The 26330-nt window shown below is 37.8% G+C and overlaps 1 protein-coding gene across 4 annotated transcripts in view; it reads left to right on the plus strand.

The window, feature by feature from the left end:
- The first annotated feature begins 10535 nt into the window (after positions 1-10535).
- Positions 10536-26330, plus strand: part of LOC122662346 (CSC1-like protein RXW8) — a 73532-nt gene continuing 57737 nt past the window's right edge. For all 4 annotated transcript variants that reach the window (XM_043857955.1, XM_043857956.1, XM_043857958.1 and 1 more), the window contains exons 1-3: positions 10536-10747; positions 11930-12317; positions 13587-13733. In XM_043857955.1, the coding sequence (XP_043713890.1) occupies positions 12037-12317; positions 13587-13733 (428 nt within the window). In that variant the 5' untranslated portion in view covers positions 10536-10747; positions 11930-12036. The remainder of the gene's footprint in view (positions 10748-11929; positions 12318-13586; positions 13734-26330) is intronic.

Consider the following 26330-nt stretch of genomic DNA (forward strand, 5'->3'; position numbering starts at 1 on the left):
AGGGAACATATGAACACCTGCAAAAAATAAGAATTTCTTAATTGCCAGTGAACAAGTAAAGGAATTTTTTATTTTTAGAGTGGAGGGGGTTGTCTCCGAGTCTCTTTCAAAGGGAACCTGGTCTGGTCCCACTTTGGTCCTTTGCTGAAATTTAGAGTAACAAGATGGGCCATGGGAGCATGATACAAGCCTTGTCTTACACTAAGAACCCCACTTCCCATGTCAAACCCTATGGTCCAATGGTGAACATATCTCAATGGGATGGACCACCCCTATTGCTTTCTTGGAGAGACAGATTTGAATGCAAATTTGGACTCTCTCTATTTGGAATTTTTCGGATGACATTCACTATTTTGACTACTTTTCATTGTCGATTGGTGACTATTAATTTATATTTTTTCATATTTATATGCGTCTTAGAGTATTATCATCATGATTAAATCTGTTATTATGTGTCTCGAATTCATGTATTCGTTTTGAAGATTGACCGGTTTCAATATATTTTGGTGACGACCTGAATGAAATTTTTTTCCGCAGAGGGCTTGGGAGATGGGGCTTGTGCTGTCCCATACCTTCACATGCAAATATGTGCTAAGAAATCATAATATGATGTAAGTTTCTAAAAATTAAGAATAAAGGCAGCAGGGTGAGGAGGTGATGGCATTAATTTTTAACATGCCTTGCCGGCAGTAACGAGCAAGCAAGCGAGTGTGCCCCCATGAGCGAGCCCAGTAGGCGTGCGTGTGCTGGCTGCCTCGCCCTCGCTCGCGCGTCTCACATGCCTGTGAGGCCTGCCTGCCAGATGTTTGGTAAATTGAGAGCGTTCGGTGTTACATTTGCCTCGTCTGAGACGCTTGAGGAACTTGGGGCCTTTTGTCTGTTGAATTATGAAACTTATGAGAGTCTAAGTTTACTTGAGCGGTTGATGTTATCTATGCAGCAGCACAGGCTGCGCCTAAACACATGGGCTGGGTATAATATATGAAAATAAACTCAACAATATAATCAATTTTTGAACTCTCTATTTTGCTGGGATGAGTTAGTAATCTATTGACCCTTGTGGATCTCAGGCTTTTTAATGTATGGAGAATAGTTCTCTATGGTGGAGTGTATTACCCACGCCCAGACACATTGGGAGGTAAAATGACTGCACTGCCCCTTATGAAATGTAGAAATCCCACCCCCATGATGTTTCCCTGCCTACTCTCATTGGCCCTATGTGTGCGTAGGGGTCACGATCCCCCATAGAGAACGCTCCCCCTTAATTTATTGACAAAAATTATATTTAATTAATTTTTCTGTCTTGCAAAACTTAAAGTATCGTTAATCGGTTTGGTTTCGGTTAATTGGTTGGAATAATAAAGGGTATGAATCATAACCGAATCGTTTAATAAACGGTTTCAATATCCTAAGTTGAAACCAACACCAGTTAAATGGGTTTTAAATGGTTTCGGTTAAATGATTTTTATTGGTTTCGGTCTCCTTATGTTGTTGGTTCAAGTATCAGTTTTGGGCCCAATTGAAAACAAACATATTTTTAAGTCTAATAAAGAAATTTTGATGCAGTAATGCTCGAACATCGACATCTAGGGCTAAATTGTGATTTAAGAAATTAAAATAATTTAAAGTAATGTACATGATGTAAATCTAATACAAAACATTAGAGAACGTATATAGAATGTGAGGATTAATTAGTTTTTTATTCGATTTAAGGGGAAGGTATTCATACACGGGAGATTCTCCCATCAAGTCCATCAAATAGGGTGTCTAAAGGTTTTTATGACATTTTAGATGAACATAAATACCAATCTGACTGCATTTAATGCAGGTTGTGTACATACATGATCGTGCATGAAAACTTTTGCCTCGATTTAATATGTATAATTGGTTCAATATTTCAATAGTATACCATTTTAATCGGTTCAAAATCGACAGTTTAAATGTTTCACTTCTTAAAACCAAAACCAAATCGTTTAGTAAACAATGTCACTCATAAAAATCAAAACTGAATTGATTAACACAAGATTTATTGGTTCTGATTTTTTAAACGGTTCAATTCGAATTTTCGATAAACAGTTTCAATTTACAATTCACAATCTTAGCAAATTGCCATTGGTTGAAGCCGCTAGCTCCAAGAAATTCAGTGGCATGCCCAGCTCTACCCATCATATAAATACCCACAAGAAGTTGGATTTTTTACATTTTTTTATTATGAGAAAATAAAATTATATTAACCGACTAAATAGAAACCATATACAGTGATTTAGTTAAGTGAGCTGACTTAACTAGGATTTTTTACATTTTGATAGATGATTAGGGTATGCTAATAGATGTAGGTAGCCTTTTCAACACAAGATGTAAAGGAAGTTGAACTCTTTGGACTCCTTCGAGAATGGAAATGTGCTATAAAGTCAAACATCAGGATCAATCAACTTTGATTTTGCATCAAAAACTTTTGTGATCTATTTAATCCTACAGACTTTCTTTGTCTACCTTGGAATTTGTTAACAGCTATCTTGAGCTAGCTGATGCTACAGAAAACTTTACTAGTGTAGATTTTAAATGGTGTAACTGTGAGGGTTATCGTCCTCCTCTATCCTTATAATCTTTTGGTTTTTTAATATAATTTTTTTTTTCTATTAAAAAAAAAACACCTCTAAACTTCTATGTAGAATGTAAGCATGTCCGCACACTTACTGCGAGGGATTATCCCTTTTTTTTTCTTTTTTTTTTTATGCATAATATGTCCCAACTAATAAAAAAAATCAAAATAATGATAAATTATAGGGAGAGGGATAGGTATACTAGCACCTTATGTGTCTATCTCTCTCTTCCACCCTTTGAAATGATTTCTTTAACCCTCAATAGGAGAAAGAGAGAGATAGTGATTTAATCCTCACCTAGGCTTCTGAAACTCGGATTAGAAGAGTAAGCACAACTTAATTACAAAGAGGCTAAACATGATAGATTCGTATCTTGTCAGCAAAATGACAATAACTCTCAACTCACAATTTGGTTTGGGGTGCTTCAAATTGAAGATTTGAGATAAGATAAAGGCTACAACTTTGATCAAGAAAGTTTTTTCATATTCTCAGTGAAAGATATCTCAAAATGTGTTACAATTGACTGAAAGTACAAGGTCGAAAGAAAAGGTAATTTGGATGGAGTGAAGGGTAGAGTGACTTACTTCTCTTCTAGAATGCAAATCAATTCTATTTGTGACCTACAACTCTTCTAGGATGTAGGTGAAGAACAAAAATCCTATTTTTCTAGGAAAGAGAGAGACTTCTTCAAAGTTTCTTAGTTGAACTCTTCTAGGTTAAAAAAGAAGAACTCATCATGGTTCTAACAAATGCTGAAAACAATATTAGTCCATCAAAATTCTAATATATCACAAACAAGATAGACAGGCTTTTTATAGGCAAAACAAAAGAAATCTTAAAAGTTCCTACAATATCTCAGCTATTGATTTTCGAATGAGGTTCCAATAGTTGAGATTACATCTTAATTTGGAAAAATTCTAAAGCTTCTTCTCCGCTTTCTTATTTGTTGTTCCAAACATAAGTACCATGTCTTGATTCTTGTTTCAAGGTGTCTTGGTTATTGTTTTGAAGAGTTTTGATGTTATCTTCAAGAATCTTTATGTTGTCTTCAAGAAAATAGATACCACAACATCATACGCTAAGAAGTTTTTCACATCATCAATCCACTAGGGTACATCAAGAAGCATTGTAGAGATTCTCCACTAGAAAGACTCTTATTAATCTTGGATTGGTTTTGTTTTGGTCCGATGTTCTTGGACTTGAGTTGGTCTTAACTAAGAGCCAACCTTGTTTGTGCTAGTTTTGTGATAGGATCTTCAAGATGTGGGTTGGGCCTGCATTAGGCGCTAGCATACCCAGCCTTTTCCCTAAATTATATTATAGTTTTAACAATATTGATAGGCAAAAGGTTTTGTGGACGGTCGTGCATCATGCACGTCAAACACAAATGTTTGCCATTGGACAAGAGGGATTGAAATGACCAAAACCCTCATATGTGACACATCGTAACCTGCCCCTCTTTATATGGTTGTGCATGAAAACTTCTTTCATATTGATAATAATATTTAAGGAAAAAGGTTACCATGCTGCCAGTGCATTGTTTATTTTCTCTCTCCTATTTTGAATATCTAGGCCCTATATGAATGATGCTTTTTCAAGAGATCTATCAGTGTGGCGGGCAAATTCCTTTCCATACCTACAACGTGGGAAACTCTTTCTAATATTTATTTAGGTAAGGCTATTATAACATTTTGCATTGATCTTAGATAAGCCTTGTATTAAAATAAGGAATGTCTACTCTGTTTGGGAGCGCGCCCTTGCACCCAAACACATAAGCATGCAAACCACTGTGTCCTTCCTTATGGTCGATGCCCCCCCACGCTATCTCATTGGCTAGGGTGCTGGTGCAGGGGTCACGCTCCCGGATAGAGTTCATTTTTTTTTAATTAAAATATTAAGATTTAAAAATGCGATGGATTGTTACAAGCAAAAATTGGATTTCTCCTTATTAATTTTGTTTCATATTTTTATTACAAACTTGGTTCTTCAAAAAATAAAATCTTGTCGGAGAGGTTTCTTTCACTATATATATAAGAGTAAGTTTGGTATTTGAAGAAAGGGAGAAAAAACACTGTCAGGCTGCATAGCGTATGTTGGTCCCTCCCTGTGTCTATCTCTCTCCTTCTATGAAATGACATAATTGCCCTTATTTTAAGAGGAGAGAGATAGACATAGGAAGGCACTAACATATGTTACGCAACGGAACAAGGAACTCAATCCCTTTAAGAAAAAGGGCAAAAACTTCTCTAAGTGAGCACCCTATAGAGAAGAATTTTTAAGTTGAGTGGTTTATTTTTCCAATGTAGTTGGTCTAGCAAATTTGGTCATTGGTTTGATAAGGCACCCTATCAACTTGAAAGTTGAAAGTCTTTAGAGCATCAAGATCAAGAGCTGTTGAAAGATCCCTATCAAATTGAAATTAAAATAAGTAGAAGAAAAATAACATAGTTAAGGTCTAAAAGAAGTTCAGGTACAAAGGCTTAAGTGGCTTGCTTATTTAAATTTGAAGTGGTTGTTATCTTCTTCGCCACCTAGTCAACCATAATTTGAATAGTTTTTTTTATGCATATCTAACTCTGCCAATTAGCCGTTGTTTAGGACTCTAGAGCCTAATTACCCAATGATAAGGTCTAAACGAGTTATCTGATGAGGATCTTCTCATTGCAACAACCTCATCTTCTAACGTTTTAAGGGATAAAGACTACCAAATTAAATTTTAAAATGCAGTGCATGTATTCAAAATTTCAGCAAATGTATTTTGTAAACATGATTAGTTAATTGCTTACACGTAATACAATGGATTTGTATCCTTCCAACTTGCTTCAATATTGCTTTAGTACTACTTTTGCGACATAAATTCCCCTATACAAGTTTAGAAGTTAATTACAACTTTCATGTCTTGCCATTGTTTCAAGACTCTAAAGTTGAAGGAGTATCCCTTATATCTTGCCTAGATGATAAGTTCCATTTGATGATTATCCACAAACCTTATTATTTATGTGGAAGAAATTTTCGAATATTTGAGTCGACTAATTTTGGAAAAAACCGATGACCATTTGGTGGCTAGATACATTAGTGGTTTGAGACAAACCATTCAAGATGAAATTTTTGTATACCATGTATCTTGTCTTGACAAACTCATTGGTTTATCTCTAAGACCTTAGAAAAACTGAAATGAGTATCAATTAGGAGGTTTGATAAGGCTTCACAAGGTGAGACTCTCTCAAGAAATGAGGAGTGTTCAATCCGTTGGACCTAAAGCCCAAATTGACCAGATACCCACATCACTTGAGAACCCTAAAAATAGTGGGCCCTTTTCCAGTTTTTGTTGTGGAGATATAAAGGTCACCTTATGCAAGAATGTCCTAAGAAAAATAGTGACTTCCAATTAATTTTTTTTTGGTTAATTGGGAGCTTTTTACATATATAGTTTGATAGAAGGGGGTGGGGGATCGAACCAGGGAGGGGATAAGGTACCAGCCAAGAGACTCGAACTCGAAACCTCTTGGTGAGCATGGGCATGAATTGCACCACGGCTCACCAACTGAGCTAAGCAGTTGTTGGTCTTCCATTTAAATTTTATTGAGGACATGAAAAATGATCTAATGTTATGATTACGAACCCGTTAACTTGTTTGACAATGTTTCAAGGCCCTTTAAATTGATGGATCTTATTTAAGTGTTTGGGCTTACCTGGTTATGGGGTATTGGGCCTGTGTAGCAATCCAAGTCTATGAGTTTTCATAATTTAAGTGATTATGCGTCCCACCCATGTGGATTAGTTGTTAATATTGTGGAATCACCATTGGCTTTTTTTTATGGGTTGCAATTTTAATCAAGGAAGCCTTGTGATTCACTTGGCTAGTGACTCACTTGGCTAGTATCGCTTGATGTCGTAAGGGAGATGTTTTAGGTTTCACAGTTTTGATGATTTTATGTTGCTACCACAGGTGATGGAATTTAATTTCGAGGTACTATGTAGCTTTACTTGTGAAAGAATCCATGGCATGTTGATTTCACTTGCCACCACAGGTGTGACCTCAATGACGCAAGACCTTTTTCCAATATGTGGTTTTCCTATTACTACTAAAAACAAGCCAAGGATAAATATGATTAATAACACATTTAATCAAGTTTAGTTCAATTTAAATAGTTGGAATATGGTAAGCCATTTGTTCATACTTATTAAAATTTTGGTACATACTTTTGATTATGTTGCTAGCTTTGTCTTCCCAACTTTCTTCCATCAAAATATTGAATGGCTTCAATTTTGAGGAATGGTATGAATCTCTTAATGTATCTCCCGCTATTATGAAACTGAACTTTGCCCCTAGAGTTGATGAGCCACCCAAGCAAACAATTGACAGCTCTACTGAAGCAAAGGTTCTCTATAAAACGTGGGAGGAGTCAAATCAGTTATACGCTTGATGCTTATGAAACACACTACGGTTAAGTCCATAAAAAATGTCACTCCAACTGAGAATGCATTCCATGGAGTTGTAAGTAAGAAATTCACATTTCATGATAAGACTAAGAAGATCAATTAGATGGAGTTGTTTTCGTGTTCTGATTATAACGTTGAGAGTGGAGTTCGTGATTACATCATGGAAATGACTAATTATGTTAACAAGTTAAATTAAATGGAGGTGAAAATTCCAGTACTTTTTTTTGAATGACAAATCATGTAGTCACTTCCATCTCAGTTTGATCCGCTTAAGTAGTCCTATAATGTTCAAAAGTTAGAATGAAGACTAGAGGAGAGATGACCTCTACAATTGGGCATTAAGAGGAGATGATGCAAAAGAACAAAATGAACTCGGCTCATTTTGTTGCTCGTCACGAAAACAGAGAGACGAAAATTTTGGTAACAAACATGGAAAATTTGGGAAGGCTGTTCTACAATTGAAACATGCTCGAGCTTTGAAACTCAAAAATTGAGATTTAAGGGAGAGTGTAACTTCCATAGAAAGGTGGGACATAAAATGGACTGAAGGAGAGAGAGTGATCCATATGGAAAATGGAGAGACGAATAGAGTTTTTTTTTATTTTTGATAAAAGAAAATAAAACTAAACATTAAAGTAAAGATAAAATATTGTTTATAAGACCATTAACAAAAATTCCCTTTTGAAACTTGCTTGCTTTGATGGCATTCTTGTTAAACAGAGAAATCACCGAAGAATCCCCATCATTACAGAAAGTAATTGTTTGGGAATATGAATTAAAAAACTCAAAAAAAAAAAAGAGTTCCACAAATTTCGTGATGTGAGAGGTTACTTGATCATAGCCTCTAGATCTTGAGATACATTCCAGACCTGTATGTTAGTCCATCTAAAAGTATTAATAGATTGTAGATCTTTCAGAAGCCTTTCGGCTTCTGCTTCTATACAATTGTTTGTCAAAACATTGTTTAGTTCTACCAAAACAAACGTTTTGTTAATCAAAATGAATTGTAGTAATTAGATTACATTTAGCTTCTGGCTTTACTTTAGAGTTGGATGATGTCGTATATAGCAGAATCTTATTCCAACTCCTAAACTTGACAATGATGGATATGATTATAATATCGATAATGAAAAACTTATTCTCAATTCGATTATAATATCGGTAATGAAAAACTTATTCTCAATTCTAACTCTCTTATAGTTGGATCCACATTATTATGCTATGGATTTTAAAAAGTTGATTTAGATAATACTTCTCCTAAATCTCTTTCTAGTCCTCCTATTGTAATGTGGCTACTAGTTTTTAAGCATACTGGATTGGAAGAGAACTCTTCTATGCTACGGCATAAATGTTTACGACATAGTTTTAAACAAAGGAGGGAGAAATTGATCAATAATGTTTCCCTTCTAATTTAACTAGAGTTGTAGAATCCGACCAAGTTGTGTTCCTTGAGGAGAATATGGACATTCAGAGTTTTCAACCACATATTTTTGTTTTTGAGGAAGAACATGTTCTTGTACCCATGCCTTTATTGCAATCATCTACATTGATATAACCTTATATTGAACAAGTAATTGTTTCTATTCAAGAACAAGTGGAACCTGCAATTGTAGAAAGGGAGCAAACTGATTAGTTGCAAGGTGGATTTTCAAAAGCAAATGTGATTTTAAAGGTAAAATTGAGGGATACAAGGCTAGCTAGACTTGTAGCAAATGATTTCAGTTAGAAAGAAGGGATAAAGTAAAATTAAGAACCCTTCTCACCAGTGTCAACGACTGATTTCTTCAGAATAATCATGGCTTTGATTGTGTATTTAGACTAGGAACTACATCAGATGGACGTTAAAATTGCTTTTCTTAATGGAACTCTAGTAGAAGATGTGTATATAAAGTATATGGAACAACCTCTTACTTTTAAGGCAACTAACATAAAATCGAAACTATAAAACCGTTTAATAAAGGGTTCGATTATGGTTTCAAAATTGAGACGTTTAATTAAACGGTTTGAACTGAACGAAACCGGACCGATTAACACCCTTACCTCAGGGTTGGCCAAGATTGATAATTGGGTAGGTTTAGGCCCAACCTAAACCAAGTTGCAATTTGTAACCTTTCCCGAAATGAACCCATACGACCATAATTGTTCGTATTGGGTAGGGGTGTCAATTTTAGGCCCGATTGAGCCTGGCCGTTTAAAGTCCGAACTGGCTAGGCTTGATTAATAAATGTATTGGGTTCAAGCCCAGCCCGTTTATAATCATTCGTACCTGGTGCAAGGGTTTAACCCAATGGTCATCCGACCGGCCTGACCGAATATAGGCCCGCCTAAGCCCAATCTAGCTAGCCCGACCCTTTAATCACTATATGAAATTCTCATTTTCTCACAATGCCCATAAACTAAAGATAGGCAATGTTAAGACATTCTTTTAATATAAAAAGAGAAAAAAAGATATGTTAATTGAACCTTACCTTCGGCCAAATGGTTGAGGATCAGAGGATTTGTCACATAAACATGTTTTTAGTCACAATTCGTTTCCAAACAAATGATTCGGTTAAAGTCCGATTAAAGCCTAAGCCCGACCGACTGATTGAATATAAACCATACCATGCCCGTCCAATGTAAATCCGATTAGATAAGTGGTCAGGCAATGGTGTAGGGCTTCAAAATGGTCAAGCCCGATTAGGCCCGACTGGGACCGACACTGCCTGACCGATTGACACCGGTAGTTTTGGATACCCGCTAGATCCGACCTATTGACCGCTACCTAAGCGGTCTATCCCTTGCTGTAATGTTGCTCCATACAAAAAACATCGATTCTTATCCAACGGTTGTGAAACATGGCGTACGCTAGAAGCTGAGGCCGGCTAGTATTATGGGATTCTTCACGTGAAAATCATTCTGCCCCGGCGCCGTCGTCCGAGTGTTCTGCATGTGGCGCCATGGCGCTTTCCACACCTTCACCGTCCACGTGCTTTGCACGTGATGTAGAAGTAGGATTACTGTACAAGAACTCTCTATTATTAAGATAAGAAAGCTTACAAGTAATCAGACGATGAAATAACAAGAAATCTTAAGTGAAGCGTACCCATAGGTCCAACTTGAATCGTCTGATCCATGGTTTTAGAGGTCTCAGCACAATTTAATATGGTGAATCGCGAGGTATGGGATCATTTTTTCTTGCTAAACTTGGTAAGGTTACTCTGTCGTATCTCCTCACTCCTGAACCTACTAGTAGGGAATTGGGACCGTAAAACGACAGTTCATTCCTTGAGAGTTGAGACTAGAGAGCCGTTGGAGGCCGTTGAACCATCTCTGATTTGGAAAGTCGAGTTGGCAACCACTTCATCGTCCACGTGTAATTGGCTTTGTGGGTGGAACCGTCCAGCCAATGAAAGTGTGACAAGTGAGCTCTCGCGCCTACATTCTGTGTTTTCTCGATGGTTCTCGATTGCGTTTGCGTGTAACTTTTGAAGGAGATTTCCTTCCTTTTCATCTTTTATTAGGGTTCTATGTCTTCCTTTGTGCATTTCTTAACGATGATTGTTTCTGTGAAGTCGAGGTGAGTGTGAATATGGCGGATTTTGATATTTAATGGTTTTTTGGTCATCCATAACTTGTCTTTGAAGACCTGCTTCGCTTTCTTCGGGCTGTGATTTCGCTTTAAGTTTCTCATTCCTCTGTTTCTTCTCTGTTGAGTTCTTCATTCCCATTATCTAAGTCGTGAAGGTAACGTTGCTTTGGATCACTTCGTATTATGTATTTAAAATTAATTTGAATTTGATATTGAGCTTGTTTCTATGATCTCTCATTAGATCTCTTCTCTGTCAATTTCGAAGTTTGTTTCCCTTTTGTTGATCCAGTTTTTCAATAATTTCGCACCATCACTATCGGTTTCTTTAGTTTAGTTAGTTCACCGGCGTTCTTTGCATCTCATCACCATTAGTATTATAATCATTAACATGGTGGAGAAGCACTTTAATCATGACCTCTACATATATTGATGATAACTAGTGGTTGACGCAATGGTTGTGCTTTGTTGAGTAAATTTATTAATTGGAGGTTTCGATTAAGCTATAGTGAGAAATTTTTGTAATAGTTCTTATGATCTATAACTGCAATTGTGCTCACGATAAACAGATTTTAAGAGTTTTAGTATTTCTTTTTCAGTAATTTGTCAAAGTTTGCTTGGTACATAAATCAATTGGCTGTTTCTTTTCTTACGTAGTGAATGATCTGCCTGGACACAAGATGTCATTAGGAGTTTGAAAGTCTTGCAAAACGAATTTGATTAACTTCTTTCTTTCTTGATTATTTATTTGAATGGAGATAGGGTGGGAGTGAAAGGGAGAATTGATGAAATGAGATCACATGACTTACCTCACTTCATTATCATGTTTGGGAGGGGTAATTTCCCATATGGTCTGGCTGGTGCTGAGTGAATGAAATTTACTTGTCAGTATGAGTTGGTTCCACCTGTCCCTCTTTGTTAGAGTTTGGAAATGCAATATTAACTTTATTTTTTTAATTAAGTGTTAGAGGGTTCTGGTCCAACCTATAAGGTATACAATTTGTCTAATAATTTTCACTAGACCTGTTCATCCCTCATATTATTTTCATTGCAAATTTGTAAATTTTCTTCATCATGGTTTCTCTGTTGCAACACTCCCTTTCTGTTTCGTGTTTGGTGACTTATAGTTACATACCAATACAACATAACTTGAACGTTTACCAAAAAAAAAAAAAAACTTGAACACATTGAATCAAATTTTCAAAAGCTTTTGGCACCCCAAATTTTTTTTTTTTTTTTTTCTGAAGTTCTAGTATTTTGTCAATATTTGCATGCAAGCTTATAAACTTTCCATGATACTGCTTTTCTTCTGCTGCAGTGGCCCTTTCAGACTTGCCCAGGCACAAGGAGAAAACCTAGAAGATTGCATGGTTTTTCCTTGGCATAATGATACCTAAAGTTTTTCATTTCTAGTAGACAGAGATGAATCTCTCTGCTCTTTTAACTTCTGCCGGCATCAATATAGGCGTGTGTGTGCTGCTTTGGTCACTATATTCCGTTTTAAGAAAACAACCAGGCAACGTGAGTGTCTACTTTGGCCGGAGGCTTGCTCAAGAGAAATTTAAACAAAGGGGTTCTTTCCTCTTTGAGAGATTTGTACCTTCCCCTAGTTGGATTGTTAAGGCATGGCAAACATCTGAAGAAGAGATCTTGACAAGTGCAGGGTTAGATGCTGTGGTCTTCTTGAGGATATTTGTTTTCAGGTGATTGAAGTCTCACCTTCCTGAATATTGTAGACGGTTGAAGGTCAATGTAAATATTTTTTAGATATATTTGTTTATTTGATCAATATATGTTTCACCTCTTACTGGTTGTGTCACTTGAGGTTCCATTTGAAGGAACTAATTAAGCTGTCCAAACACTGAAAAGTTGTGCAGTTTTGTTATCATATATCTGACTGACTCATAAGGATCATTCTGTTTCCGTTTCTCCATAAAGTAAGAGCAAACTATTGGCGAAACCTATTTTAGGTGTACAGAGATGGTTTTCACTTTTCGTCATCCTGTGATTTTATCTCTTATTAAGATACTGATAACATTGGCAATGGAAAATTTTCAATCAGTCGTCAATAATTTTTGAATAATTCTTCTTCTGAATAACAAGTTCTGTATTTGAATGAGACCATTAGGGTTTTCTCAGTGACTGGGTTTGAAGGGTTCTGATGTAGGTGCTTGTTGGATGCAAAACTTGTTATATTTCTCATTTAGTGAGACTAAGGGATTAACATTTTAACTGTTTGGTGTTAAATGCAACATGGAAGTCTTTCCATTTCAAGTCAGGAGATATTTGATTGGCCTTTTGATTTGGGAGACCCAAACATTTTCTGGGATATGAATCACAACAATTAAGAAATAACTCATCTTCTGATCAATGATTCAAACTACTTTCTGATTGAAACTTTGGGAATAAGATGCTCTCTAGTGAGTGGGGGTAAGTGAGGATTCTAGGGGTAGATGGGTCAGGTCTAAGCATATCATTCTCTAATATGAACTTGAGGTTTACTTTGAATTTAAGTGAAGAGGAAATGGTAGGGGGAACAAAAAATTGATTATGCAAGTTAACAGAGTGCTGTAGATAGTGGAAAGCAAGTTGTGGCTGATGATGGAATAGAGGATAACATACCTGGTTAACCCAGCCCCGATTCCATTCCACCTTTAATAGGTACTTTGTTTTGTTGATTTTTCCAACTCCCATAATACAAAATCGTAATTTTTCTTTTTTACAATTTCAAATTGTCTGAATTGACTCTTCCCATTATTTAAGCACAACGTATGTGTGTCAGAACTCAGAAAGTGTTTCTTTAGAATTCTGTAAGCCTGACTATTAGACCTTATGGAGGAGATTTATTATTTTGAGTGGATTATTGTACACAATGGCAGATTGGTTTTTTGCAGTATGATGTTCTCTTAATATCTGCTTGTATCTTTACTGTTATGAATGTTACTGACATGGCTATTATTAATTTTCTGCAGTATTCGAATATTCTCCATTGCTACAGTCATTTGCGTGCTACTAGTTCTTCCATTAAATTATCATGGGAAAGAGATGCATCATAAGAACATTCCTTCGGAGTCTCTGGATGTATTTACCATTGCGAATGTTGAGGAAGGATCACGATGGTATGCTAAGAGTTACTACAATTGATTGATCATCAAGCTGCAGCTGTTTCCTAAGAGTTCTAATTTTCATTCAAGCTTGTTGTCCTCATATTTTACTTTAAAATGCTTTCATTTTTCAAGATGGAACACATACTTCTCATCCTCGATGCCTTTATATGAAGACTGCTATATGAGAAGTCCGGGTTGACCCTTTGTGGCTTGGTTTGCAGTATGCCATGATCTAGCATGTTTTTGAATGGCTGGCAGAGAATGAATCTCCATGGGAACATTTGACAGAAATGCAGAATATATCCTTCCTCAAACAACTCATACAGCCTGCTGTCAATATGTTGTTTTAATTCATACTGAAATGGGCATACTTCCAAATATTATTATTTTAGTTTTCCTTGGGATCGTTGAAATGTGTTTTTTTATTCAGAAACCACTTAAGAAAAAGACTATGTTCCATAAATGATGGATTCTAGAGAGAGAGAGAGAGTGTTTGGGGGGGGGGGGGAGAGGAAGAGAGGGGGACAGGAGGGTCTAGTGTTGCCATACAAATGATGACTGTAATGACTCATAGTGATCCACCTAGTGGAACCAGCCATGGGGGCACTGGAACTCTACCATAATGATCCACCTTATGAACCACCTAGCCAAGATTGGTTGGGTCCTAGTAAATAGTTAAAGATAGCACTTGTAGGCATACGTATTGACATTATACACCTGTGTGATTCTTATGCAGGGTCTAGTGTTGCCATACAAATGATGACTGTAATGACTCATAGTGATCCACTTAGTGGAACCAGCCATGGGGGCACTGGAACTCTACCATAATGATCCACCTTATGAACCACCTAGCCAAGATTGGTTGGGTCCTAGTAAATAGTTAAAGATAGCACTTGTTGGTATATGTATTGACATTATACACCTGTGTGATTCTTATGCAAACTAAGCACTTTCTGAATTTCGCACACACACACACACACACACACAAAAGCTGAAAGCTGCTAGCTTGTGCAAGTCCCACCACATGTGGCCTTGGGAGGGGTAGATCAGAATCAGTTCTAACCTTCACCAGTTTTTGCACAAATTGGAAGCTCATTTGATGGAATGCTTTTTGCAACCTTATTACTATATATAGGAGTTAATTGATCCCTCAAACCAGGGTCTGCTGTTAGAGTTTATGTAATAAGGGTAGTTTGGGCACTAGCTTAGTATCTTATTGTCTTGTGTTGTAATTTTACTTTATCACCTTTTACCTCCCTAAGGAGGTGTATGTAATTCTTACTTCATGTTAGTAAATCAAATAGGGGAGAGGAATCTTTTCTCCCTATCTTTTGGCTGCACATCTTCTTCTCTCTTGTTCTCCTCTCTTCCCTCCTCATCTTCTCTTCTACTCTTCTCATCTCCTACCTTCTGCTTTCCTCTCTTGAATCGATCCTTACGCCATTTCCAACTTCTGTATGTTAGAGTTATGTATTAAGAGTACTTTGGGAACTAGTTTATTTACTTACTGTCTTGCATTGTATTTGTCCTTTTTTACTTTTCACCTCCCTAGGGAGTTGTATATAATTCCATATATTATGTTAGTGAAGTAATATAGGTGTGGTAGAGATCATTTCTTTAACATACAACATATTTTACCATCATCTCTCATCTTCTCCTTCAACCTTCTACTCTCATCTCTCTTCTTGTTCTCTTACAATCTTTGACTTCCAACTTGGTATCAAAGCTTACTTTGTTGGTTTGAGAGTCGTGTTGCTTTCTTGTCCTCTTTTTTTCCTCTCTTTGGAACCTTAGATTACAAGGGGGTTCCAAGGAAGGGACTATTATCTGAAATGTTTGAAGAAATCTTTCAAGGAGCATGGACTAAGACCATGGAGACACCAAAGGAAGATCTCATTTGAAGGAATAGGCACTTTGGAGCTCAAATAAAGCAAAACCAGCCAAGTCAAGGTTACCGCCACCTTTTTGGTGTTTTTATTTTCTCTCTCTCTCCATCTCATCCGGCTAGTATTGGAGCTGGAGTTGGGTTCTTTTGGATCACCCTAGGGTGTTTCATTCCCTCTATGGTCTCATTCCGTGATCTTAAGAGTTGTTGCTTCACAACTCATCTTTTTCTTGGAAAATATGGTACCGCCAGCCCTGTTTTTTCCTGGTTTGCCTACAATGTGGGTATGTGATGCTTCCAGCTGCTTTGTGCTGGTGAGGTAAGCCATTTGAGCCCTTCAAGTTGTTGTGTGATGGAGTTATATCTTAAAGAATGTAGTTGCGTTGAATTTCGTTGAGTTGTATGCCTTGTTTGCTTGCTAGACCTTGTTTTCGAGTGTTGGGAAAGACTTTTTAGGTTGAGAATATACTCCCCATTTGACTTTGGGTGTTACCCCTACTTTGTAAGTGTGTTTCTTCATCATGTCTGTGATCAGTGGATAGACAGAGGTTGTTTCGAGTAGTGATCCTCCTACTCAGATGGTTTTTGAGAACCCAAATATCCAGATTTCCATTGTGAAGTTGGGCAATATCAACTACTTGGAGTGGGAATATTCTGTGAAGCTTTCCCTACGCAGTTGGGGAAAACTAGGGTATGTTACATGCACCATACAAGCCCCCAATCCAAATTACCCAATGTATCCAAATTAGGAGACTAAGAACTCTACTGTTGTGATTTGGCTAATCTTCTCTATGAAGCCTAAGATTGGGAGGAGATTTATGAGGAAGGAAACTGCCAAGGATATCTGGGATAGTGTTTCCTAAACTTTTGACCAAGTGGGTGACTCAGGTAAGGTTTATCAACTTTTCCAGAAGATCATTACAATGAAGCAAGGAGATAAGCCTATTTTTGAGTTTTATAATACTGCCATTGGTCTCTGGGAGGAGTATGGTCATTAAAGGGACCTCTAACTATCCAACCCGAAAGATGAAGCTAAGGTTTACCGGACCCTTGAGAAAGAAAGCATTCTTATTCTTCTTGGTGGCTTGAACTGGGAGTATGAGCCCATCCAGATTTAAATCTTGGGCCTGTCTCATCCATCCCTAGATGAGGTGAATAGTTACTTGCAAAGTAAGGAGACTCGAGGGTAGCCATGGAACCTGCTTCCTCCCTTGAGTTGTTTGCTCTTTCTTCTAGCTTCTACAAAGATTGGCATGGTGGTGGCAGAGGCCAAGGGCTACTCCGTGGAGATGACAGAGATATGCCCAGATGTAACCATTGTGGGAAACCTGGGCACACTAGAGAGAGGTGTTGGGTACTTCATGCCAGTCCACCTGGTACACGTGGTGGATCCACTGGTATGCATGGTGGCCGTAGAGGGGGAGCTAGAGCACATTCTGTGATGACTGAGGCTAATATTACGGAGTACCCATCTAGCATACAGGCTGATTCCAGCTCCCTCACCAGGGAGGATATTGTAGCATTCCGCAGGGTCATGTTACAACTGGGTAGCTCACCTTCTACACCTGAAGTGCTAGATTCCTCAGCTTCTGCTTTGTAGGTCTCCACATCTGCTCCTACCATAGCCCCATCTTGGGTCATTGACCCTAGTGCCATTGACCACATGACACATAGCGAGAAAATATCCCACTCCATACGGTGTAGGGTAGTCTATAACTTATAACTTTTGCTAGAAGTCAAACTCCTACCAGGAGAAGACGACCATTGAGGTTACCGTGTGGGGCGATCAATCCATATGACAGTTGTTCCCCCCCTCATCTGAACAGAATATGTTACATAAAAAACTATACGTCCCACTATTATGATTCCTACTCTATTTGTTCTAGTAGGATTAAGGTCAGGGTGGCTGATGGCTCCCTTTCCTCCATTTCTGGTAAGGGCAGTATTCTTGTGACTTCTTCCATTTCCCTTGACTCTGTTCTTTATGTCCCTAACTTTGCCACTAATCTTTTATTTGTGAGTCATTTAACTAAATCCTTGAATTGTTGTGTTTTTGTATTCCCTTCTCATTGTCTTTTTTAGGATTTCGTGACAAAAAGGATTATTGGCAGTCGACGTGAGGAGAGAGGGCTCTACCTTCTTGAACCTCGACCACCTTTTTTCCCTACAACTCAGTCTTCTGTATGTGGACGTAGTGATAATAGTCTGTGGATTCTATGATGCTTTGGCATCAACGCATTAGCCATCCCTCTTTTGTTGTTATGAGAAAACTGCTACCTCATTTATTTTCTTCTTTTTCTTCTTCCCATGTCTTTCAATGTGAACCATGTATGTTTACCAAACAATAGTCGTGCATCTTATCCATATCATGGTAATAGATCTATTGTTCCTTTTCATATTGTGCATACTGATGTCTGAGGACCCTCTCCTACTACCTCTTTATTTGGCTTTCGCTACTTTATTTCATTTGTTGATGATTATTCCCGCACTACTTGGACTATTCTGATGAAACATAGGAGTGATGTCTCTGATGCATTCAAAAATGTTTATCAAATGGTCCTTACTCAGTTTGAAACTAAAATCAAAATTGTTCTTTTCGTTAAAGAGGGGGGGGGGGGGGGGAGTATGGTGGCCTCCAAAACTTATTTACTAATAATGGCATTATCCATTAGCTAGCTTTTGTTGACACACCCTAACCAAATGAGTTAGCTGAGAGGAAAAATTGCCATTTATTAGAGGTTACTAGGAGTCTTTATTTGGCATTTGGTCGATGCTCTTCTTACTGCTACGCTTTTAATCAACCATATGGCTACTTAAACTCCTTGGTTCCAAAACTCCTTTTGAAACTTTGTCTCCTCATGTTTCTGCTTTCTCTCTTCCTCCCAAGATCTTTGGGTATGCTTGTTATGTTCATGTTAACAAATCCTCTCGGACTAAACTTGACCTAAAGGCTCTCAATCTTTCTTGGGTATTCCTCTACTGTCAAAGGCTATGAGTGCTACCATCCTTCCTCCCATCGACGTCTCCTCTCCAAAGATGTCGTCTTCCTTGAATCTGTGCCCTCATCAACATCCTCTTGAGGGGGAGAATAGTGGGAGTGAGAAGCCTATTGATGATATTCCCTTTCTTTTTCCCCTACCTTATTTCTACTTTTATGCTTGACATTGGAAAACATAAAGAAGTAGATGTAGTTGTGGTTGATATTGATATCGATGATCATTCAGGTGGTGGTCTTGGTAATAAGGAGCTGATTGTGTACAAAATAAAGAAAAAAAGAAAAAGAAGACCTGCCAAGAGTCCTCTTTGGAACCACATCCTGAGATACATCCTCCTCAGTCAAGTGACATACCTTTTCTTCCTTTTGATGTAGACCTTCTTATTGCTATTAGAAAGGGAAAGAGAGTTTGCACTAATCCTACAGCCCAATTTATTTTCTATGATGCTCTGTCTCTCTCCTACAACTGTTGCTTTTACTGTTGCCCTCTCTTCTGTTTCCATTCCCAATAATGTCACCGAGGCTATGTCTGATCCAAAGTAGAAGCAAGCCATGTCTAAGGAAGTGATGGCTCTTGAGAAGAACTGTAATTGGAAATTGGTAGATCTTCCTAGGGGGAGAGTTTCAGTTGGATGCATGTGAGTTTACACAATCATGTGCCAGTCAGATGGTGCGGTCGAGAGGTACAAGGCAAGGTTGGTGGCCAAAGGATACAATCAAGTGTATGAGATTGACTATTAGGAGACATTTGCTCCTGTGGCTAAGCATAAAATTCTATTAGGGTTATCTTATCAGTGGCGGCCAATAGAGATTGTGTTGGAATATGTAATCCAGAATGTCGTGGGGGTATTCTGGTCATTTTGGGATAGTTTAATTCCTATGTTATTAGGTTCAAGTCACTGCTCTTATAAAGACAGTTAGTTAGGGGTAATTATGTCTATAGTCGGCTATGTGGGTTTTAGTCCCACATCGCCTATTTCAGTCCCTTCGTATTTTCCTCTCTATTATAAATAGAGGGGCTTACCTATCAATGAAAATAAGTCATTCCATTCTCTCATTCTCTCTTTCTAACCCACGATTCTGCCAACATGGTATCAGAGCAGGTCTGATCTAGGTTAGAAAAAGAGAAAAAACCCTACTCCATCTCTTCAATCGATTTCTCCCTTCTTTTCTCTTTCTCGGCTTCTCCTTCTTCTGTTTTTTTTTTCCCCTTCTCATCCTTGTAAGGGGGCAGTACTAATGAGGTAAATACAATATCCAATGATTTAGTTGCTGCCCTCCTCCATTATATCTATTTTTTTTTCTATTAAAAACTGCTGGAACCATCTCTGCAATTTGGAGTTTCCCAGAATTCTTTGGAGATCAGAACCTTATCATCATAGAAGGCTGACCTTCCACCATTGGAGCTCCCCTTTTGCTATCTTTTCCAGCACCTTACTACCCTATTCCAATGTCCTACTTACTTTTTTTTTCTTTTTCTCCGTCTTTCATTATCCATTCCAGCCTATAGTACCCTAATCGATCTCAACTTGTCAGGGTTTTTTTCAAAACCTCGACTCCAATCGATTTAGGGTTTCCCTTTTCAAATGCAACTGATTTTTTGGGGATGATTCCCTACTACTACAAACTCTACTTGACCTAAATTTGGACCCTTTCTGATGGCTGGATTTGTTTCTACAACAAAACTTTCTTAACCTGCTAAAACCCCAACTCCAATCGAAATTAGGGTTACAAGTTTCAGCTTTTGCTGATTTTTGGAGGGTTGATTACTCCTACTTCAAGGACTAATCGACCTCAATATTGCACCTATCCAAGCTATTTTGAAGACCCTACCCCAATCGATCTTAGCTTTTCAGGGTTTTCCAAAACCCTGATAAAAATCGATTTGTGATGGGGATGTTTGTTGCTGCTGAAGTGCTTTGGAGGTGGTTCTAACATTAAAGAGAACTCTCCTACATCAATTCATGGCTTGAAGAAGGTTTTTTGCTGCTGTAGTGCTGTAATGCTGCCCTGTTCTTCTTCTGCGATTTTTTGGAGGCTCTCCCCTTTGTAGATCAAGTCTCACTCTTACTGGAGATTGATTGTTCGCATTGGAGGTCCCATTCAAGCAGTACTAATCCGCATCTATTGCAAGTCTACATCAGCAGTTGATGTCCCCTTTCCCTAAATCGATCTCAATTTTAGAGTTTTCTAAAACTCAAAAAATCGAGGTTAGGGTTGTCCTATCAAGCTAATTTTTTGAGGAGAGTCTTATACATATCAGAGGAGTATTCAACCCAAATTCCAGCATCATTCTTGGAGTTTTTTTTGAAAAAAAACTCAGGTTCACACTTATGGCTCGATTTCTTCAATTATCAACCTATTTTTTATTGGTTCCTATGTGGCTGGCTGCTTCAACTACCTATGGATCTGTCAGATTATTTATCTTAAATTTGCTGGTTCTATTGAGCTTTACTACATACCTTGCTGGTTCTATTGATTAACTTCTATAAGCATGACTGGTTGACATGTTACTGCTACCTTTATGTGGACTACTGCTGCCCTATTATTGAGACTGAGTATCCTACTATTGGAGATCGAATTTCTTTCATTATTGAAGACTCGAATCTACTACCCTGGAGATCAACTTATTTGGGATTACAACAGTGTGTTCCTAGGTTATTGGTTGCAATTACGAACCTATTTAGTTATGTGAAGCTTTTCTGGTTCATATCCGGCTTACTTTGGAGCTTGATCCTAACATTGTTCACTAATTTAGATCTGATCCAAGTTTTTTGTTTAAGCTTCTTACATCAATTGCTGTCCAGATATCTTCGTCAGTCCTATTTCGATGTGGGAGTTTATATATTGGAGTTTTTGCACACTTGTTCTTCCTTGTTTGAAGATTGATCAAACCTTGAAGATTGGAGCTTTTCTTTACTTCAAATCAGATTTGTATACTTATCAGATTTGAATATTGGAGTTAGGAGTTTCTCCCCTGCAGGAGTTTCCATTAAAAGTGTTTGTTTGATCTTTTGAAGATGATTGAAAATTTATACGTTGAATTGTTTTACTCCGTAATTCATTATCCCACTGCTCTTTTCACTTCACCACCTCCCAAAACATACCTTTGGCATATACCCATAACCACTTTGGACGGTAATGGTATTCTCTAATTTGCCATTTCTTCCTTTTCCATTACCCTTAGCACCTCTTGAAATATTATGAAATATTATCCTTTTGCACTATCTCATTCATCATCTCTGTTATGTCTATGTGTACTACTACATGTGAAGGGGAGATTATGTACACTATACCTGCAGACATTGTAGAAGCAGAACTTGTAGGAACACTTGATGCAAAACGTAGAAGATCATAGTTTCCACCATTGCCATTGGGTATCTCCTGTGTTATTGGGTTGAGTTTGCCGTAAGGGGGAGATTGAAGTATTAAAGTATTGAAGATGTTTGGTTATTGCTTGCCTATATGAGGTTCTACTGCCTGATTTATTTGTTTCCGCTGCTTGCTGCCCTAGTTGCTTATCTTTAAGATTATTAGTCAGAGATTCATCACTGGACAGCTGTTGAAGATTGGTGAAAGTTTGCTGATCAAGGCTGCCTAGGTTTTGGAGATCAATTATTTCAAATTCTTGAAGGTTTATTTGGGAGATGCATTCATATGTCAAGTTGGATTCTGCTGCAACTTAGTTTTTTCCCATTTTGTTCAAGTTGGGCATTAGTACCTTGTATACGCCAACTTGAGGGGGAGTGTTGGAATTTGTAATCCAGAATACCGTGGGGGTATTCTGGTCGTTTTGGGGTAGATTAATTCCTATGTTATTAGGTTTAAGTCACTGCTCTTATAGAGACAGTTAGTTAGGGGTAATTATGTCTACAGTCGGCTATGTGGGTTTTAGTCCCACACCTATTTCAGTCTAGAGGGGTTTTTCCATTCTCTCATTCTCTCTTTCTAACGCACGGTATTCTGGATTACATATTCCAACACTCCCCCTCAAGTTGGATTATACAAATAAGTAAAGAAAGAAGATCCAGCTTGAACTAAAGAAAAAAGAACTCCTAATAATGCTAACACTCCCCCTCAAGTTGGCGTATATAAGGTATCAATGCCCAACTTGAACAAAATGGGGAAAAACTAAGTTGCAGCAGAATCTAGCTTGACATATGAATGCAGCTCCCATTGGCCATTATATCAGTTAGATGTGAAGAATGCCTTCCTCCATGGTGACTTGGAAGAGAAAATGTACATGCAAACTCCACCCGGCTTTAAGCTCCCTTCAACTGAAGGGAAAGTCTTCTCAAGAAGGTACTATACAGTCTCAAACAGTCCACAATGGCATGGTTTGAGCAGTTTAGGCATGCTATTATGAAGAATGGGTATTCCCAGAGTCAAACTGACCACACCTAATTTACTAGGCGAGGTAATGACACCATTACAACCCTAATTGTCTATGTTGATGACATTGTAGTGATTGGAGATGATAGGGCTGAGATAGCTTGGCTAAAGACCTATTTGGTCCTATAGTTTGAAATCAAAATCTGGGACCCTTGAAGTATTTCTTGGGAATTGAGGTATCAAGGTCCAAGAAAGGAATAAGTATATGTCAAAGAAAGTTTGTGCTGGACCTATTGAAAGAAACATGGATGTTGGGTTGCAAACCTGTTAGTTCTCCTATTGAGCAGAATCACCTGCTAGGAGAAGGCTGTGGTCGGGAGACTGTGGTCCTTCCCTTGTTGATGGAGGAAAATACTAGAGACTATTGGGGTAGCTTATTTACCGGTCTTTGACTCACCCGGACATCACTTATGCAGTGGGAGTAGTGAGCCAGTGATGCAGATTCATCATCAAATAGGGCTTGTTTCATTGGGAATAAGTGTAGGGTTGGGATATATATATGTTGGGCCTTTGTTCCCAAGGGTTTTCTATGTATTAGGCCACTTTAGTGGGCTTGAAATAGGGGTATATAGGTTGCATACGGGATTAGCCCAATACTTAGTTTTATTTTGTGTTTTTAATTGAACCGGTTTAAATTGGTTGCATCCAATTGGTTCAATTGGTCTAATTTAAGTGAAGTGATCCTATTGGCTACTAGGGAATCTTCTTTATTTTAAGTAGTTTAAGTTGTTTTAAGTCATTAGGACTCTATTTTGAGTCTATTTGGGTTTCCTAGTCAGTTTAAGTTGCCTATTAGGTTAGGGATAAGGTTAGGCCATTCCTTTTTAGTGTCTAAGTCTATTTTTGAGTCTTCTATATAAGTTTGTAAGGGAGGCCAGCATTGAATACGAATTTGATTATTAAAAATTAGCTTTATGCTTGCTGCCTTTGTTGCTGCCTTTGCTCCATCGTGAGTGTGCCTTGTGAGTAATATCAAGGTTGAAGGGATTGGTGGATCTCCAATCGACTCCTTGCATCGTGAAGATCGGGAGGGCTGCTACTTATCTCCTTGCATTGTGAAGATCAGGAGACCCCAATGTTCATCTTCAAAGCTGCTACCATTGAAGACCTGCAACAAGTAAGAAATTCTGCAACTATTCTTCTTCCTTCTAGAAGGTCACATACAAGGTGATTTTTGAGATCTACCAAACCAGCCATCCGATTGAACTCAGATTTTCACCATACCTCTATTAACCCTAATTTGGGAAGTGATTCAAATTTGACCTAATTCCTGTGGCCTGATTTGAATATATTCTCATATTTCCCATTCTGCCCCTACCTCCATTAAAACACAGTTTCAGACCTTCAACCATACTCGATTCTGATTTCATGCTCAGAATAAGTAGTTGATTTTATGACTTGATAATTCTGAAATTAGTAACCAAATCATATCTCTAAACCCTAGAATCCCCTTCTCCTACCTCCATTAGGAATTGTCTCAAATAACCTTATCTTGCTGCCCAACTCACCTAACTTACTTCCATTCACTCAAACATCATAAAACCTATACCATTAGACTTCCCTACACCTGCCCATCATTACTATATAAGACAACTCTAACCTAAACCTAACTTTAACTCTAATTTTGACCTAAAACTCAAGTTTCACCCATTCGGATGACCTGTTCAGAATAGATCCTGGTTGAACTGGCTCCTAGTAGGTCTCCTACCTATCTAGGACTACATTAACCAGTTTATGCATGCCTCCAAGATTGGGCACTGGGATGTTGTATACCGCCTTCACATATACTAGAATTGCACCCTAGGGAAAGGATTATCGTGTGCCAGGTATATAACCATTTGAGGATAGAAAGCTACACTGATGCTGATTGGGCTGGTTTAGTTTATGATAGATGATCTACATATGGATATTGTACATTTTTAGGTGGCAACTTGGATACATGGAGGAGTAAAAAATAGCCGGTTGTAGCTGGATCAAGTGCAGAGGCAGAATTTAGAGTCATGACTAATGGAGTATGTGAACTTCTATGGTTGAGAAGGCTAGTCCAAGAGTTGGGGTTTGTTACTGAGGCACCCATGCGTCTCTATTGTGATAACATCGCATAGCTCACAATCATGTGCAACATTACTGGGCGAAGCACATAGAGGTGGATAGACACTTCATCAAAGAGAAGATTGACTTTGGCTACATATGCACCCCTTTCGTGAGGACTTGTGATCAGTTGGCCGATATCTTCACAAAGGGGCTCATGCATCATCAATTTAGTACCCTATTGTGCAAGCTGGGAATATATGACAGTTTTTCTCCAGCTTGAGGGGGAGTGTTAGAGTTATGTATTAAGAATACATTGGGAACTAGTTTATTTACTTATTGTCTTACATTGTATTTGTCCTTTTTAACTTTTCACCTCACTGGGGAGTTGTACGCAATTCCATATATTATGTTAATGAAGTAATATAGGTGTGGTAGAGATCATTTCTCTAATAACATTCTACCATCATCTCTTTTCGTCTTCTCTTCTTCTTCTCCTTCAACCGTCTACTCTCATCTCTCTTCTTGTTCTCTTACAATCTTTGACTTCCAACTCTACATTCCACCACAAATTGGTCTAGTTCTCTCTCTATCAAAACCTATTGTGCTATAACTTGTAACCAGCCATATAAGGATAATGTATTTTAAACTCTCACCATGGTTTCTCCTCCTTTGACTGGTTTTGTTACTCAGTTGAATTCTCTACTGCTTGGTTATGAAATTCTTCCTTCACCTGCCCATTTTCCATCTAGTGCAAATAACATTTGTTGCCATCCATTATGCATAGCATATTTTGGCAGATTGATTTCATAATTTTCATCCACCTGCTCAAAATGTTGATCAAGGTTCAGGTCGAAACTTAAATATTTCTAGAAACCACCGAATTTCGGTCTAAACTCTGTACATTTCAGAGGTTGGTTTCGTTTGACCATTTCGGTAGTCAAATGGCCATATTCTGGCCTGAAACTTCATGGAGATCCTAATTAAGCATCCCTAAACACAATGGAATCTTTAGATTTTAAAAAACACAGATGTTAGTTTGGTTTCATACCTTGGCTGTATATTTCTCAAATATTAGCTATTCTACACATAAGTTAGTATTATAACATACAAAGATAAATGAAAACTAAAATATGCAATTGCAATTTACAAATGGAGAAAAGTCATTTAATAATATTATATATCAAAATGTTACAACTTACAAGTACACCATACATGTACAAGACAAGGGTTACAACTATAACTTTGTAAGTGAACAGTCATTCAGTTAACCACTTATCTGACTCCAGGAAGTTGTATGTTGGCC

The sequence above is a fragment of the Telopea speciosissima genome, chromosome 5, assembly GCF_018873765.1.
Source record: "Telopea speciosissima isolate NSW1024214 ecotype Mountain lineage chromosome 5, Tspe_v1, whole genome shotgun sequence".
In the NCBI taxonomy this organism is placed as follows: Eukaryota; Viridiplantae; Streptophyta; class Magnoliopsida; order Proteales; family Proteaceae; genus Telopea; species Telopea speciosissima.